The following is a 16122-nucleotide window of genomic DNA, read 5'->3' as shown; positions in this document are numbered from 1 at the left end:
GCCGGGGGTGAAGCCAAGAAAGCAATAAACTCGCTGAAAGAAAGCCGGTCTCGGGCCACGTGGTCTGTGACCCCATTTGTAGGAAACGCTCGGGATGGGACAATCTATTTAGGATATCTTTATATTTGCCACGAAAGTGTGCCAACCTCCAACGAAACCGTTCTCTCGGGATATTTCGGTTCCGACCACAGACTTCGGTTCCGGCCGCCCCGCGGGGATGACCTGCAGTGACCCCGGCCCCCGGGAGGGAAGCGGCTGCCCGGCCAGCGGTGCGGACACGGGCGAGCGCCCAGCCCGCCGGCCTCAGTTTCCACCCCGGCTCCGGCGCCGACAGCACTCACCTCGCGGGCGCGGCGCCGGGGAAGAGACAGGACGCCGGCCGGGGGTTCCTCAGCAGAGGCCGAATCAATGGTGGCGCCGGCTGCGGTCACAGGGAACCACTCCCGCGGCCGGAGCCCGTCCGAGGCCCCCTCAGGGCGGCGGTCAGAGCCGGGACCCGGCCCGCGAGGCAGCCGACAGCTCCGGCCTCTGCTTCCTCCGCTGAGGGGGCGCCGGGCTGCCCGCGAGCCCCTCGCGCCCGCACCGGCCTCGGCCCGCGCCGCCGCCCCTCAGGTTCGCGCCGCCGCCCCGCCCTCGGCTCCGGAGAGCCGCACCGCACCCCCGGGGCCGCCCCGAAACGCGCCGCCTGAGGGTTCACCGGGCGTCTCCACGGCAACCGCCTCTCCGCCCGGACCCCCGCGCCGGCCGGCCGCTCGCGCGCGCCTGACAACAAGGAGCACGCCCATTGGCTGCGCCGCCGGCTCGGCCAGCCAATCAGCGAGGGCGCCCGCGCCGCGCGCCCGCCGACGGGCTGGTTAAAAGCCGGCAGGTGGCGGCGCCGCTCGCAGCTCCCGGGGGTCGCCTGCTCGCCAAGGGACGCTCGGCGCCACCATTTGCAAAAACTTGGAGGCGCCGAGCTCGGGGCCTGGCCCCGGCGGTCGCTAACTGGCGGGAGGTGTTCCTGTTACCACCTGGGGCAGGTGTTCTAAGTGCGGTTCCGTGGTGAAGCGCCCACCTAGGAACCAGGAGGTCACGGTTGCACAGGCCCGGGTTGCGGGCTCGGACCCGGTAGGAGGTGTGCAGGATGCAGCGGATCCATGCTTCTCTTATCGTTGATGTTTTCTCTCTCCCCCCCTTCTCCCTTCCTCTCGGAAATAAAAATAAAATAATACTAAAATAAAATGAAAGCAACAGAAACTTGGAACACTTATGAAGGAGCCGGGGAGGACCCGCATTCCCCTTACCTGTCCTCTCTTCTGAAAAGGAGCGGAAGCCCCCAAAATAGATACAATCAACTATTGAAGCAGAAGGAAAAAAGAAACCAAGGTCCGGTAAAGGAGCAGCCAGGGAGGGAGTCACACAATTTCAGAGCCCAAAGAGGGTCCAGGTGGAAGGGCGTCTGACAAGGTCTCGGGCTGAGAGAGGAGCTGAGCGTGTTGGGAGGGCTTCACGCTGGTTGAAATGCACAGCCTTGTGAGTCCAGCAAGAATTACTTACACAGGAATGAACGCCAGGCTTTCTCTTCGACACCCAAAGACAGTACAGGCATGAGGAATTCAGAGTCAGTTCAGTACAATAAAGTTTTACTGATATCCAGGATTTACAAAAATAATGAAGTCACCAACCTTTTTTAAAAATTTCTTTATTGGTTGATTTTAGAAGGCAGAGAGAAACATCCCTCTGTTGTTCCACTTATTTATGCATTCTTTTTAATTTTTTTTTTTAATTTTTCTTAATTTCAGAGAGGAAGGAAGAGGGAGAGAGAAACGGTGATGAGAGAGAATCATGGATTGGCTACCTCCTCCACGCCCCCCACTGGGGATTGAGCCAGCAACCCGGTTGAACCTGGTACCCTTTAGTCTGCAGGTCAATGCTCCCTCCACTGAGCCAAACCAGGTGGGGCTATGCAATCTTGCTGGAGAGGGGAAGGAGCCAGTCCCACACCCCCCCCCCCCCCCTGCAGAAAACAGATGACATCACTTTCACCAGAGTGGTGCTAAGAGATTGAAGGTGGAGAGACCAAATAGGAGGCTGCTGTTTCAGCCTTATGGTTCCGACAAGGGTTAGGCCTGAATCCCTCCTTGGGCACTTGACTCATTCACTCACACTCAACCTGTGTTCCCTGAACCCATCTGGGAAGCAAGAATCCCGTGCAGGTAGAAGGAATGAGTCCAGAAACAGCTGGACAGGTTGCTAAGGGAAGGAACTCCAAGCTCTAGCTTTACATATATATATTGATTTCAGAGAGGAAGGAAGACGGAGAGAAACATCAACGATGAGAATCATTGATTGGCTACCTCCTGCACGCCCCATACTGGGGATGGTACCAGCAAACCAGGCATATGTCCTTGACCAGAATCGAACCTGGGACCCTTCAGTCCACAGGCCGACATTCTATCCACTGAGCCAAACCAGCTAGGTCCCATCTTCCAATTTGAGCAGCCTACATACAATCCATGAAACAGCGATCCTGACGGTAGAAACCACCCCATCGCATAAGCCCACCCCACTGCTCTGGATGAGCCGAAGGCCTTGGTCAGGAAAGGAAGCCATGATTGAAAGACAAAGCTCTCTTCCTTTATTTGGCAGGAGGATGGGGAAGAGGAGGATTGTGAGGTCACAGGCTAGCTGCGGGTGGGGGTGCAGGAAGCTGGTAGCCACCAGGCCCTCCCTCTGGCCAGGAGGCCTCTCCGGAAGAGGCGGCCAGCTCACCGGTGCCCCGATGCACTCTGTGCCAATCACAAAAACGTCATCACCGTCCCTTTCTTGCCGATCTGCCAGGGCTCCAGGGGGAAAAAGCGGATAAGTATCCTTCAGGGGACAAAGCAAAGAGATGTCATCAGCTCCTTGGCCAAGGCCTCATATTCCAAGACCCCTCCCCTGGCCAGGCATCCCCACCCCGGGGGGTCCCCACCAGGCTGCCCTTGCCCCCAGGTAGACGCTGCAAGCTGCTCGTCCCATTATGTTCTCCCTCCAGGGGCGGGATGGTGGCTGCGGGGCAGCTGGCTCACCCAGCGCTCACTCCCAGCCAGAACTTCCTTCCGTTCCCCCCACTCTCCAAAGGGGGGCCCACACAGGGAGCCCCAGACGCTCCCCCTTTCTGGGCAAGGTGAGGCATTTGTTTGTGGGCCCCCCACACACACACACTCACACACCACCCCCCTTAGGAGGGGCCCTCCGTGGGGCACAGCCCCCCCCAGTGTGACGGCTCCCGGCCCCTACGCACCGGTCCTGGCCCAGCGGCAGCTCCTTCGTGAGGAACTCGAAGAAGCGGGCGCTGTGGTCCCGGTTCTGCTCCGCCGTGCCCACCACGCCGATGGAGGAGACCGTCAGCTGCGCGCAGGGCTCGGCCGAGCCGCCCACCGCCATGGCCAGGCCGGGCCGCACCGTCGCGTTCACGCGCTGCGGGGGACACGAGAGGGTTTTCACCGGAGCCGGCGGCGCGGGCCGGGCTCGCGGGGCGCATCCCGCGGGGTCAGGGCAGGGGGCTTGGAGGTCACGTCGGTGTCACGGCTGGGGAGGGCGACACTGAGCGGACGGGGGGTAAAAGGGGGCCGCGGGGGCCTGCGGAGCGGGAGCTCAGCGCTCCGGGGTGGGGGGGTCCCTGGGAGGCGGGTCACTGCGGGGGAGTCCCCAGCCCCGGGGAGCTCGCCGGCCCGGCGCCCCGGCCCACGCTCACGTCCTCGGGCTTGGCCAGGATGGCGGCGGCGGCCGCGCAGAGCCGCTTCTCCAGCCCCGCGGGCACGCGGGCGGCGGGCAGGTTGGTGTCCAGCTCCAGGAAGGGCATGGCGAGCGGGACGTGTGCGCGGCGCCGGCCGGCGGGCGAGGCTGAGCGGCCCGCGGGGCGGTCCCCCGGGCCCCGCTGGGAGGCGGGGCGGGGCGGGGGCGGGGCGCCGGGAAGCGGGCTTCTCATTGGCTGGGCGGGCACGCAGCGCCTCCCCATTGGCTGCCTAGGCTGCACCGCCCGCCTCAGCAAAAAAAACCTTTGTGGACTCTGGCCCAGATTTCCGGAAGTCCTTTTTTTTTTTTTTTTTTTTTTTAATATATTTTATTGATTTTTGTACAGAGAGGAAGAGAGAGGGGTAGAGAGTTAGAAACATCAATGAGAGAGAATCATTGACCAGCTGCCTCTTGCACACCCCCCACTGGAGATGTGCCCGCAACCAAGGTACATGCCCTTGACCGGAATCGAACCTGGGACCTTTCAGTCCGCAGGCCTACGCTCTATCCACTGAGCCAAATCGGTTTCGGCCGGAAGTCCTTTTTAAAGTTTGTTTTTGTGTGTGTTTTTTTTTTAAATAGGTTGGTCTTGCCGAAACCGGTTTGGCTCAGTGGATAGAGCCTCAGCCTGCGGACTAAAGGGTCCCGGGTTCGATTCCCGTCAAGGGCATGTACCTTGGTTGCAGGCACATCCCCAATAGGGGGCGTGCAAGAGGCAGCAGATTGATGATTCTCTCTCATGCGATGTTTCTAACTCTCTCTTCCTTCCTCTCTGTAAAAAATCAATAACATATATTTTTAAATTAATTAAAATAAAATTTGTTAATGCTTTGCCACCACTTCAAAGTTAGGCAACTTCATGCTCAGTATGAGAACCTGCACCGCTCGTGGTCAGGAGACCCGGTGACACGTGGGGGTCACACATGGCGCTGGGTCAGGAGGCTCCGGTCAGTGTGTCCTGGAGCGCCTGGAGCAGCTTTGCCGCAGTGAGGAACCGTCCAGCAGGGGGTGGGAGCCAGGTCCCAGGAGAATTACTGGCAATGTTTACGGTACCTTCTTCATTCTCACCCGACTACCACATGCTTTTTTAGAGAGAAACGCCAGTGTGCGAGGGAAACATTGCTTGCCTCCCGCACGCACCTGACCAGGAACGGGACCCACAGCCTGGGCATGTGACCAGGGAGGGAATGGAACCGTGGCCAGGGCTATGGTACCTTATGTTTTGTAGGCAAAACAGAGGGTGTTCTTTAAAACATGGACATCTGTTGGCGTGACTAACCAGGTACTATCATCAGTGTTTCGAAAATATAACTGAGCCCGACTAGTGTGGCTCAGTAGTTGAGAGTCGATTTATGAACCAAGAGATCAGGATTCCATTTCCGGTCAAGGGCACGTGCCGGGGTTGCCGGCTTGATCCCCAGCCGGAGGCATGCAGGAGGCAGCCCATTCATGATTCTCATCATTGATGTTTCTCCCCCTCCCTTCCTCTCTGCAATCAGTAAAAATATATTTTTAAAAAATAGTGAGTAAAGCTTATTCCAGAGGTCTCGAGCAAGTTGGAGTGGAAGGGGCAAGAGTGGAGTAAGAAGACAGACAAAGGGAGGAACGTGGGGCTGATGCGTGGCGGGACCTCGAGAACAGAGACTTCGGAGTGTCTTGCTTAAGGCCAAGGAGAGAGGCGACGCCATCTCTTTATTTTGACAACAGTCTCCATCCTCGGCGGCGGGCCTGCCCCTCCTCACTACAACAAAACCTCCACCAGGGGCTTCAGCTGGTCCTTCATGGCGGTGTCCACTGGCGGCAGGTCCTTGGCCTTCAGGACCACCTCGTGGGCCTCCTGGAAGAGGCCCGCCCCGACCTCCGCCTCCACGCGCTGCTGCCAGGCAGCCAGCTTGGGGCGGGTTTGGAAGACAGAGCAGCCCGCGCTGACGGGCTGTGGGGAGAGGGAGCTGTAAGACTGCGTGATCCGGCTTAGGGACCCCCCAGGTGGACTTTCCCTCCTCTGCCCCATGCGTGATAGGCTGGGGTCCCCTCCCAGGAGACACTGAGAAAGCCCTCGATGTCCCTGCAGGGTGGGCTTTTAAAGCCCCATTTCACAGATGAGGAGACTGAGGCGTAGAGAAGGAAGCACACGCCCTGGGCCCCCAGCCAGGAAGGGCAGCATGAGCTAGAAAACTGGCTCCCTCCTGGGCACTCCCTGCCCCATGGGTCACGCTCCCCCTCCCCCCGCACTCACATGCATCAGCTCGGTGATGGCCACCAAGTCTGCCACCGAGATGCGGGGACCTGCCAGGAAGTCATCGTCCTTAAGGAACTTGACCTCAAGCAGCTGCAGGCACCTCTCCAGCTCGGCCATAGTAGATGCCAATGCCTCGGGGGGCACCCGTTCGCCAAGGAACTGAGGGAGCATCATCTGGCGGGGGGCAGGAGGAGGGCTGAGGATCTGCCCAAACCCAGCCTAGCTTCTCCTTGCTCCCGCCGTCCCCTTCCACCCATAACCACCACCCCGTGCCCAGGCCTCATTTCCCCTCTCACACGGGGCCAGCCTCCACCCTCCCTGGATGCTCAAAGAGCCGCTGGCAGGGCCCTCTGCAACCCCAGGCTGCCCGCCCCTTCTCGCTGCATCGAGCTTGCCGTGGCTCCCACTGCCCTCCCCACAAAGGCCTCAGCAGCGCAGCCGCCACCACTCCCTCACCTCCACCTCCTCCCCACCCGGACTCCTGACATGGCAGGGTGCCTGGCGCTTGCTCTGGCTATGGCTCAGAGCTCATTCCTGACCAGTGTGCTCGGTGCAGCCTGAGACTCGGCACGGCCAGTGAGCTCCCAGGCGATGCTGGTGCTCCTGGGCTGCGGACCAGCCTTTTGAGGAGTAAAGGTCTACACTCACTCATTGGCCTTTCTCCGTTCTGCACAGAAAGGCTCCGGCCCTTTTTGGCTTGAGTGGGCTCCTCTCCCAGCCCCAGGAGCTCAAAGAGGACTCTTTGTCTTAAAAATATCTTTATCGATTTCAGAGAGGAAGGGGGAAGGGAACATCCATGATGAGAGAGAATCATGGATTGGTTGCCTCCTGCACGCCCCCTCACTGGGGATGGAGCCCACATCCTGGGCCTGGGCCCTGACTGGGAATCGAACCGTGAGCTCCTGATTCATAGGTCGATGTTGAGCCACGGCGGCCGGGCTGAACAGGATGTTTTAAACAGAAGGCGCCACCGAAACTGGTTTGGCTCAGTGGATAGAGCGTCAGCCTGCGGACTGAAAGGTCCCAGGTTCGATTCCGGTCAAGGGCACGGACCTTGGTTGGGGTCACATCCCCAGTGGGTGGTGTGCAGGAGGCAGCTGATTGATGTTTCTCTCTCATCGATGTTTCTAGCTCTCTGTCCCTCTCCCTTCCTCTCTGTGAAAAAACAATAAAATATATTTTAAAAGTAAACAGATGGCACCATCCCCTGAGGACCCAGGGAGGGTCCCTGCCCCAGGCTCACCTTCTGCCACAGGACCATGGAGCAGCTTCTCCGCAGAGACGTGTGCTGCCATGCCAAGTACTCGTCCACACGGGCGCAGGCCTGCAGGTCCTGGGGGTACCAGTGGTCAGGGGCCTCATACTTCCGGCTGAGATACAGCAGGATGGCCACGCTGGGGGGGACAGCAGGGGCGTGGGAGGCGTCCCAGTTACTCTTCCGCTCCTCTCCCGGGGCCAGGCCCTGGACGGGACAGGCCTCGGCTCCTGGCATGTGTTTCCCCATCCCCATGGTGCAGAGTGGGAATGTGAGGCTCAGAGAGGTTAGGTGATTTCCCCAGGTCACACAGCGCTACGCTGAGCCACCCCATCCTCTGAACAAAGGGCACAAAGCAAAAAACCAAAAACGCGAGGGGATTTCAGAAGGGGGGGGGTGTGCCCAGAGAAAGCTTCCCCCAAAACGGGGGCACCCAGATGGGCCCTAAGGGTGAGAGCAACTCACCCAGCACCCAGCACCCAGCACCCAGCACCCAGCACCCAGCAGAGTCAAAGCATGGACATGACAGGAGCAATGCCAGGTGCCCTCCCAGCCTGGCATCTCTCCATCCTGGTGCTGGCACAGTTGTCCAGGCCATCGGCAGTGGGCACACAGGGGCTGGCCAGCCCCCCACGGCCATGCACCTCTCGGCCAGGGTGAAGTCCCCATCCTTCAAGACGGGCACCTTCCGCAGGGGGTTCACCTGGATGAATTCCTGGCTGCAGTGCTGACCTGTGGAGAGAGCGGGAGGCAGCGGGCAGAACCCTGAGCCCTCCGAGCCTCTGGTCATGCCCACCCACATCCAGGATATCTCTCTCTCTCCCTCTCTCTCTCTCTCTTTAATATATTTTATTGATTTTTTTCAGAGAGGAAGGGAGAGAGATAGAGAGTTAGAAACATCGATAAGAGAGTCATCCATCAGCTGCCTCCTGCACACCTCCCACTGGGGAAGCGCCCGCAACCAAGGCACATGCCCTTGACCAAAATCAAACCCGGGACCCTTCAGTTCGCAGGCCGACACTCTATCCACTAAGCCACACAGGTCTCGACATATATATATATATATATTTTTTTAATTGATTTCAGAGAGGGAGGAACATCAATGATGAGAGTGAATCATCGACCAGCTGCTTCTTACACTCCCCCCCCCCGCCCCGCCCCGCCATTGAGCCGGACCAGGAATTGAACCGGGACCTCCCTTGTCACCTTTGAGCAGCTCCACGGTGCGCAGCTCGAAGGGGACGCCGATCTTCTTGGCGAAGATGTAGACGGCGCGGCAGGGCTGCGACAGCAGGTCCAGGTAGAGCTCCAGGCCCATGGCGGCGGGCGGACCGCAGAGGGGGAGGCGGACCCCGGAGTCCGGCCGGGACCAGAACCACCGGCTGCAACCGCCGGACCCGCCGGACCCGCCGGAGCCCGCGCCCGCCACGCCCCCGCGCCCATTGGCTGGCGCGGACACCTGCGGGCCAATCAGCGGCGCCGCATCTCCCACTGCTCCCCGGGGGTCTGAGCTGGGGTCCCGCCCGGCCCGGGTCACACCCCTTCTCTGGACCTTCAAACGGACAGGGGGCACAGGGGTGATAATGGGAAACGGGACGCGAAGGCCCCCCAGCACTGACCCCGGGCCCGGGGGAGGCTGAGAGAGAAGGAAGTCAGGGTGGCTGAGAACACTAGGGAGGAGAGAAAAGGGGGCGCAGTGCCAGGCGGAGGCTGGGGCGGGTGGGCCTGCTCTCTGCGGAGGCCTGACCCCCATTCCGAGGATTAGCGGTGCCATCCTTACCCTCCAGCTCATCCCTCCGGAGGGCAGAGCCCTGTGGGTTCATGTGGGGTTTGCAGGGGGCCCAGGCCTTCCCCCCTGTGACCCCAAGCGCCTCGGGCCCATGGCTATAACAGCGGTTCTCTAAGAGCGCCTTCTGGTTAAGAAGGCTGTCCCGCACGCCTGCGTGGCTCCGTGGTTGACAGTTCGATTCCCCATCAGGGCACAGGCCCGGGTTGTGGGCTCCATCCTCAGTGGAGTGTGTACAGGAGGCAGCTGATTGATGTTTCTTTCTCTCTCCCTCTCCCTTCCTCTCTGAAATCAATAAAAGTATTTTTGGGGGGCCAAAACCAGTTTGGCTCAGCAGATAGAGCGTCGGCCTGCGGACTGAAGGGTCCCGGGTTCGATTCCGGTCAAGGGCATGTACCTTGGTTCCGGGCACATCCCGTGTGTGTGTGTGTGTGTGTGTGTGTGTGTGTGTGTGTGTGCAAGAGGCAGCTGATCGATGTTTCTAGCTCTCTATCCCTCTCCCTTCCTCTCTGTAAAAAAAATCAATAAAATATATTTTAAAATATATATATTTGGGGGGGAGGAGAGGAGAGAAGACTGCCCCCAAACCCAAGAAAGCCACCTGGGAGGAGGATCAACCACTGGAAAGTTTGAGAATAGCTTGGCCTCCCGGGTCCCCCAAGCTCCCCAGTTAAGGAAGCCCTACCCCCTCCTCCCCCTCTTCTCCCTCTACCCCCTCCTCCCCCTCTTCCAGGCCGAGGGAGCCTGTCCTCCACCCCATCGGGGTCCACCCCTGTCCACCAGTCACCTCTGACTGGGTCACTGCAATACCCAATCTCCCTGCCTCCTCCTCGGCCACCTTCCAGCCCACACCCCCTCCCCCGCAGCCAGAACATTCTGAAACACAGCCTGAGCGCGCCATTCCCGCTCACGGCTCCGGGCCTCGCTGTGGCAGTGAAGGCTCTGAGTGCCCGAGTCCTGACCACGAACAGAGTGAGATGCTCAGTCTCTCTCGCACTCCATCTTGTCCCAGCCTGCCTTGCCCCCCGCCCTGCAGGCTGACACCGTCTGCCCAGTCTTGCGTGTAGACACGCCAGCCGTCGGAGGAATTCTGCCTGAGGTTTGAGTTCTGCAAAGACAGCTTCTCCCGTGTCCCCTTTTCTGGGCATAAAAGAAGCCTGAACTCTGGCCGTGGGTAAGATGGACTCCTCTGTTCTCAGCCGGCGCCTTTCCCCGAACTCCAAACCCTAACCAACTTCGAGGGTGGGCCTCTGGAGGCATCAGGCACGCGAACTCTGGACCGGCAGCCACCAGGAGGGCTGCGATTCAGATTTTGCCCCCCGCGGACCGGTTCCTTGGGACAGACACAGGGCTCGTGACGTAGACTATTTGGTGCCAAAGGGCAACATCCCGGGAGGCCGGCCCAGCCAACTGGTCTACCACCATGCCGACAGCGAACATGTGCGGGGCGGGGGCGGGGGGGGGGGTGGTGCTCGCTGACCCCTATGCTTTCTGGGAAATTACTTCCCCTGGGAATTCGAAGGCCCGAGGAGGCTGTTGGTAATGTCACCCTTGGCAACCAGCAGAGAGACGCTGACCCACGGGGCCTGCAGAGGAGGGTCCTCTGTTGGACAGAGACCAAGACCAGGGCATTGAAAGGTCGGATAAATCACTCAGCAGGGTTAGCAGTGGCGGCTCAGGCTAAGCCCAGGTTTATTTGCCGAACTGCAAAGGAAAGGGGTGATTAAGGAGACCAGGTGTGAGTGTGCTGTCCTCCTCTAGCGCTTTTTAGGGGGCCATGGAAGATGGGGTGGGGGAGGGACCTGGCCTGAGGGGTGATGGGGTTCAGGCAAACCGCTCCTGCTCTCTGGGGTGGCAGGAATGTGCTTTGTGATCTGCAGGGGGCAGAGCCGGGGGCAGGGGGGGCGGAGCTTCCCGGCTCATGCGATCATGGCCATCACCCTGGGCAGCAGCTTCTGCTTCACGAAAGGGTCTGCAGGGGGGAAGTCGCTGACCTTCAGGATGACCTCATGGGCCTCTTGGAAAAGGGGCGGCCCCACCTCGGCCTCCACGCGCTGGCTCCATGCAGCCAGCTTGGGTCGGCTGTCAAAGATCGGGCAGCCGGCACTCACGGGCTGCAGGGGAGAGGGGGGCAGGGCGGGGTGAGGGTGGGTGGGCGAGGCCAAGCAGCACCTGCCCGGTGTGGGGACCACATAGCTCCAGAAGAGGGGACCTCCAACATGCTCCATGTCCCAGCCCCGGGGTGGGGACTCCGGCGGCCCGCCCAGCCGAACTCACGTGCATCAGCTCCGTGATGGCGACCAGGTCGGCCAGGGAAATGTGGGGCCCCACCAGAAAGGCCTTGTCCTGGAGGAAATTGTCTTCCAGGATCTGCAGGGTCAGATCCAGCTCTGCCAGGGTGATTTCCAGGATCTCAGGAGATACGGGCTCGCCCAGGATGACGGGGAACATTATCTGGCAGGTGGGTAGGCGAGGGGAGCCAGAGGGGTGGTGGTTAGAGCCGGCCCAGCCTTGGGGGTAGGAAGGCAAGCAGCCTTGACCCCCAGCTTTGGAACTGCTTCCCTGGCTCCATACCCTGGGAAGGCCTGCAAGGAAATTCCCAAAGGACCCCTCTCTACGGAACTATTCCCGCCGCTGCCGTGAGCTCTGATTGGCTGAGCCTCAGAGACTTCTGCGGGACTCAGACCCCTTTAAGAATGGATCAAAGGGATTCTGAACCTTGAAAAGGGGAGGGAGCAGGCCCAGGAACTACCTATTTTATAACCTCTTTCCTCCTGACACAAAAGCAATCCCTCTGACAGTGGAAGTAATTGGGTGGGTGGGCTTTTAAGGCCTCCACTCTCATACGAACTGCAGAACCTCGAGCAAAGCACGCAAACTCCTTGAGCCTCGATCTCCCCAGCTATGATATGGGAATAGCAGTCCATGGCTTGTATATAACAAAAGTGAGTTTGGCTCAGTGGGTAGAGCTTCAGCCTGCAGACTGAAGGATACTGGGTTCGATGTGAGTCAGGGCACATGCCCAGGTTGCAGGCTCCATCCCCAGTAGGGAGAGTACAGGAAACGGCTGATCAATGACTCTCTCTCATCACTGATGTTTTCTCTCTCTCTCTGTCTCTTCCTTCCTCTCTGAAATCAATAATATATATATATAGATAGATAGATAGATAGATAGATAGATATAGATAGATATAGATAGATATAGACATAGATAATTTTTTAAATTATATATTTATATTTTTATATAAATAATTTTTTTTTACGTACTCGGTGGGCTTCACAGCATCCTGAGCACAATAGAAGGAAGGACGAGTGAAGTCGAAGTCAGGTCAGTAGAAACTACCCAAACTGAAGAGGAGAAGGTGACGGTGCCTGAGCCCTGAGGTGGTGCCCTCACTGCCCCTGTCGGGGCCTCACCTTATGCCACAGGGCCCGGAGGCAGTGTCTGCGCAGGTTCGTGTGCTGCCAGGACAGGTACTCATCCACGCGGGCCCGAGCCTGCAGCTCCTGAGGGTACCAGTGGTCAGGGACCTTGAACTTGCGGGTCAGGTAGAGTAGGATGGCCACACTGCAAGGGGAGGGAGGACATGAAGGGTGTAGAAAGGGCACTGAGGCCCTAGCTGGTGTGGCTCGGTGGACAGAGCGTCAGCCTGCAGACTGAAGGCACCTGGGTTCGATTCCGGGTCAGGGCACATGGCTCCATCCCCAGTGCAGAGCGTGCAGGAGGCAGCCGCTCCATGATTCTCTCTCATCACGGATGTTTCTCTCTCTCCCTCTCCCTCCCTCTCTAAAGTCAATAAAAATATATTTAGAAGCAGAAGAAGCCCTAACCGGTGTGGCTCAGTGGATAGAGCGTCGGCCTGCAGACTGAAGGGTCCCAGGTTTAACTCCGGTCAAGGGCATGTACCTTTCCCAGTGGGGGTGTGTGTGTGTGTGCAGGAGGCAGCTGGTCGGTTTCTCTCTCATCAATGTTTCTAACTCTCTATCCCTCTCCCTCTGTAAAAAAAAAAAAAAAGAAGAAGAAGAAGAAAAGAAAGGGCGCTGTGCTAGGAGCTTTCTACAGATCCTTTCTTCAGTCTCCCTGACAATGTGCCAAAGGATTTGCCTCATTTCCCAGACCAGGAAGCCAGGCTTGGAGCAGTGAAGGGACTTGCCCCGGACACACAGCTTGTGGTGGCAGCAGAGCTAGCAGTCTCGCTGAGACTCACGCCCAAGCTGATCCTCCCGCAGGCGACCAACCGCCCCCACGTGTCCGGCCACGTGCTCAGAGCCGGTCTGATGGGAGAGCCGGGGAGAGTCTCCGGGAGGAGCGGGCAGTCAAGCTGAGCCTTAAAGAAGCTCAGTTCTGTCCCAGCTGTTTTGGCTCCACGGATAGAACATTGGCCGATGACCCAGGAGGTCACGGTTCAGTTCTGGTCAGAGCACACGCCCGGATTGCAGGCTCGATCCCCAGAAGGGGACGTGCAGGAGGCAGCCCATCTCATCAATGATGTTTCTGTCTCCCTCTCCTCCCTTCCTCTCTGAAATCAATTAAAAAAATATATTTTAAAAAATAAGCATAAAGCCGAAACCGGTGTGGCTCAGTGGATAGAGCGTCGGTCTGCGGACTGAAAGGTCCCGAGTTCGATTCCGGTCAAGGGCATGTACACTGGTTGCGGGCACATCCCCGGTAGGGGGGGTGTGCAGGAGGCAGCTGGTCGATGTCTCTCTCTCATCGACGTTTCTAGCTCTCTATCCCTCTCCCTTCTCCTCTGTAAAAAAAATCAATAAAATATATTTTTAAATAAATAAATAAGGATAAAATAGAGGGTTGGGACAAGATGGTCCCGGCGAGGTCTGGGAGCAGCCCCGGGCCCCCGTTACCTCTCGGTCAAGGTGAAGTCGCCGTCCTTCAGGGCGGGCACCTTCTGGACGGGGTTCACCAGGGCAAAGTCCTCGCTGAGGTGCTGGCCTGCGGAGCGAGCAGCAGGGCGGCGGTCAGCGGAGAGCGGGGGCCCTGGAGGGCCTGCGCCCCCTCTGCGGGGTCCTGGCTATGGCCCGAGTTTATCTAAGAGGCTTCTGCTCCTGCAGCTGCACCGGAGAGAGCCGCTGCCCGGCACGTAGGTCTCCACTGTCGCCCGGCCAGGGCTGCTGTCCACGGAGCCCACCGGGCCAGGGCAAGCTGCCCCACTCCTCCTCCGGGCGAGCCGTGTGCCAGCCGGGCCTTGGGGCCTGGCCAAAGGAACGAGTCATCTCGCTCACCAAGCCTCCAACCCTCCCCAGGGCACACCACCGAGCGCCCCTCCTCCCCACCAGGGACAAGAGAAACAGGACAAAGTGGATAAAGGCAAAGTTGGAGGAAGAGAAGGAGAAGGAGGGAGAGGAGGAGGAGATAGAGGAGGAGGAGGAGAGGAGGAGGAGGAGACAGAGGAGGAGAGGAGGAGGAGGAGGAGGAGGAGGAGGAGGAGATAGAGGAGGAGGAGGAGAGGAGGAGGAGGAGATAGAGGAGGAGGAGGAGAGGAGGAGGAGGAGGAGCGGGAGGAGGAGGAGGAGAGGGAGGAGGGAGAGGAGGAGGAGGAGGAAGAAGAAGAGATAGAGGAGGAGGAGGAGGAGGAGGAAGAAGAAGAGATAAAGGAGGAGGAGAAGGAGGAGGAGGAGGAGGAGGAGGAGGAAGGGATAGAGGAGGAGGAGGGGGAGGAGGGAGAGGAGGAAAGGGAGGAAGAAGAAGAGGTAAAGGAGGAGGAGGAGGAAGAGGAGGAGGAGTGGAAGGAGGAGGAGGAAGAAGAAGAGATAGAGGAGGAGGAGGAGGAGGAGGAGGAGGAGGAGGAGGAGGAGGAAGAGGGAGGGGTAGAAGGGGCTCCAGTGCAGACTGGGTGGAGCAGAGAAGGGCTGGAAGGTGGGGGCAGTGCGAGCTGTTGCAGAACTTCCGATGGGAGGCTGCCCGGCGGGCTGGCCTCTGTCCCAGGCTCTGCCCCGGGCCACCTCACCCTCTCCTCCTGCCGCCTCCTTCCTAAAGGCCGGTCCCCCCACCGGGGGCACCCCTTCTTCACCAGGCGGTCTCTCCTCCGCACTCATCTTTATCGGTATTTATTTAAGAAAGGGAGAGAGAGAGAAACATCCATGGAGAGAGAGCCGGAGTGGGCTGCCTCTTGCACACACACACACACACACACACACACACTCACACTCACACTCTCACACACTCACACACACACACCCGATTGGGGGCCGCGCCCGCACCCCAGGCCTGCGCCCCGGCCTCGGGTTCCTCGGGGGATGCTCTGCCCGCAGGTCTCTCCTCCGGGATCTGGGAGCCTCCGGTGGCTCGCCATTCTCCGCGATGGAGAGGAGATGGCCCGGGAGGGGGTACCCCGCACCCCCCCCAGCGACGTCCGGCCTCCCGGCTCCTCCCCGGACGCCCGCCGCCGGGCCCACCTTTGAGCAGCTCCACGATGCGCAGCTCGAAGGGGATGCTGTTCTTCTTGGCGAAGATGTAGACGGCGCGGCAGGGCTGCGACAGCAGGTCCAGGAAGAGCTCCAGGCCCATGGCGGCGGGCGGACCCCAGCTCCGGGCACTGCGCGGAGCCCAGCGGACTGGTTCGCAGGAGGCCACGCCCCCTGGCGGTCATTCCGGGGCCAACGGCTGGCGACGCCCCGACGGGGCGGGCGGGAGAGGCTGAGCCTGGGGCTCCGGGCCCAGCCAAGGTGGGTGGGGGCAATGGGCGGGTCCCCCCTCAGAGGGTCAGGCGGAGGGCTCCCAGCCCCAGGGCTCTGTGGCTGGCTCCTTGGATTTATTTTATTTTATTTTATTTTATTTTATTGTTTTAAATTTTTTATTTTATTTTATTGATTTTTTACAGAGAGGAGGAGAGAGGGATAGAGAGCTAGAAACGTCAATGAGAGAGAAACATCGACCAGCTGCCTCCTGCACACCCCCCACCAGGGATGTGCCCGCAACCAATGAACATGCCCTTGACCGGAATCGAACCCGGGACCCTTCAGTCCTCAGACCGAGGCTCTACCACTGAGCCAAACCAGTTTTAGCTGTTTTAAATATATTTATTGATTTTTTTCAGAGAGGAAGAGAGAGGGATAGAGGTTAGA

General features: G+C 59.4%; 3 protein-coding genes across 5 annotated transcripts in view; all 3 read right to left on the bottom strand.

Annotated features, from left to right (window-relative positions):
* Nucleotides 1-760, bottom strand: part of CABIN1 (calcineurin binding protein 1) — a 57800-nt gene extending 57040 nt beyond the window's left edge. For all 3 annotated transcript variants that reach the window (XM_084867410.1, XM_084867409.1, XM_084867411.1), the window contains exon 1: nucleotides 342-760. The gene's annotated coding sequence lies outside the window, so the exon portion shown is untranslated. The remainder of the gene's footprint in view (nucleotides 1-341) is intronic.
* Nucleotides 761-2594: 1834 nt separating this feature from the next.
* On the bottom strand, nucleotides 2595-3905 carry DDT (D-dopachrome tautomerase). Its single transcript, XM_084867473.1, has 3 exons — nucleotides 3719-3905; nucleotides 3266-3441; nucleotides 2595-2850 (listed from the first exon to the last, which is right to left on the bottom strand). The coding sequence occupies exons 1-3, from the start codon at nucleotides 3824-3826 to the stop codon at nucleotides 2778-2780; spliced, it is 357 nt and encodes a 118-aa protein (XP_084723599.1). The 5' UTR covers nucleotides 3827-3905; the 3' UTR covers nucleotides 2595-2777.
* Nucleotides 3906-5366: 1461 nt separating this feature from the next.
* Nucleotides 5367-15640, bottom strand: LOC311613968 (uncharacterized protein). The gene is made up of 10 exons (XM_084868460.1): nucleotides 15454-15640; nucleotides 13903-13990; nucleotides 12457-12607; nucleotides 11317-11493; nucleotides 10960-11153; nucleotides 8460-9064; nucleotides 7898-7985; nucleotides 7242-7392; nucleotides 5996-6172; nucleotides 5367-5692 (listed from the first exon to the last, which is right to left on the bottom strand). The coding sequence occupies exons 1-10, from the start codon at nucleotides 15563-15565 to the stop codon at nucleotides 5501-5503; spliced, it is 1935 nt and encodes a 644-aa protein (XP_084724586.1). The 5' UTR covers nucleotides 15566-15640; the 3' UTR covers nucleotides 5367-5500.
* Between the last annotated feature and the right edge of the window lie 482 nt (nucleotides 15641-16122).

The sequence above is a fragment of the Pipistrellus hanaki genome (assembly GCF_964339955.1).
Source record: "Pipistrellus hanaki genome assembly, chromosome: 19".
Classification (NCBI taxonomy): Eukaryota; Metazoa; Chordata; class Mammalia; order Chiroptera; family Vespertilionidae; genus Pipistrellus; species Pipistrellus hanaki.
The sequence above is the reverse complement of the archived record's forward strand: the minus strand, read 5'-3'. Positions and strand labels throughout refer to the sequence as shown.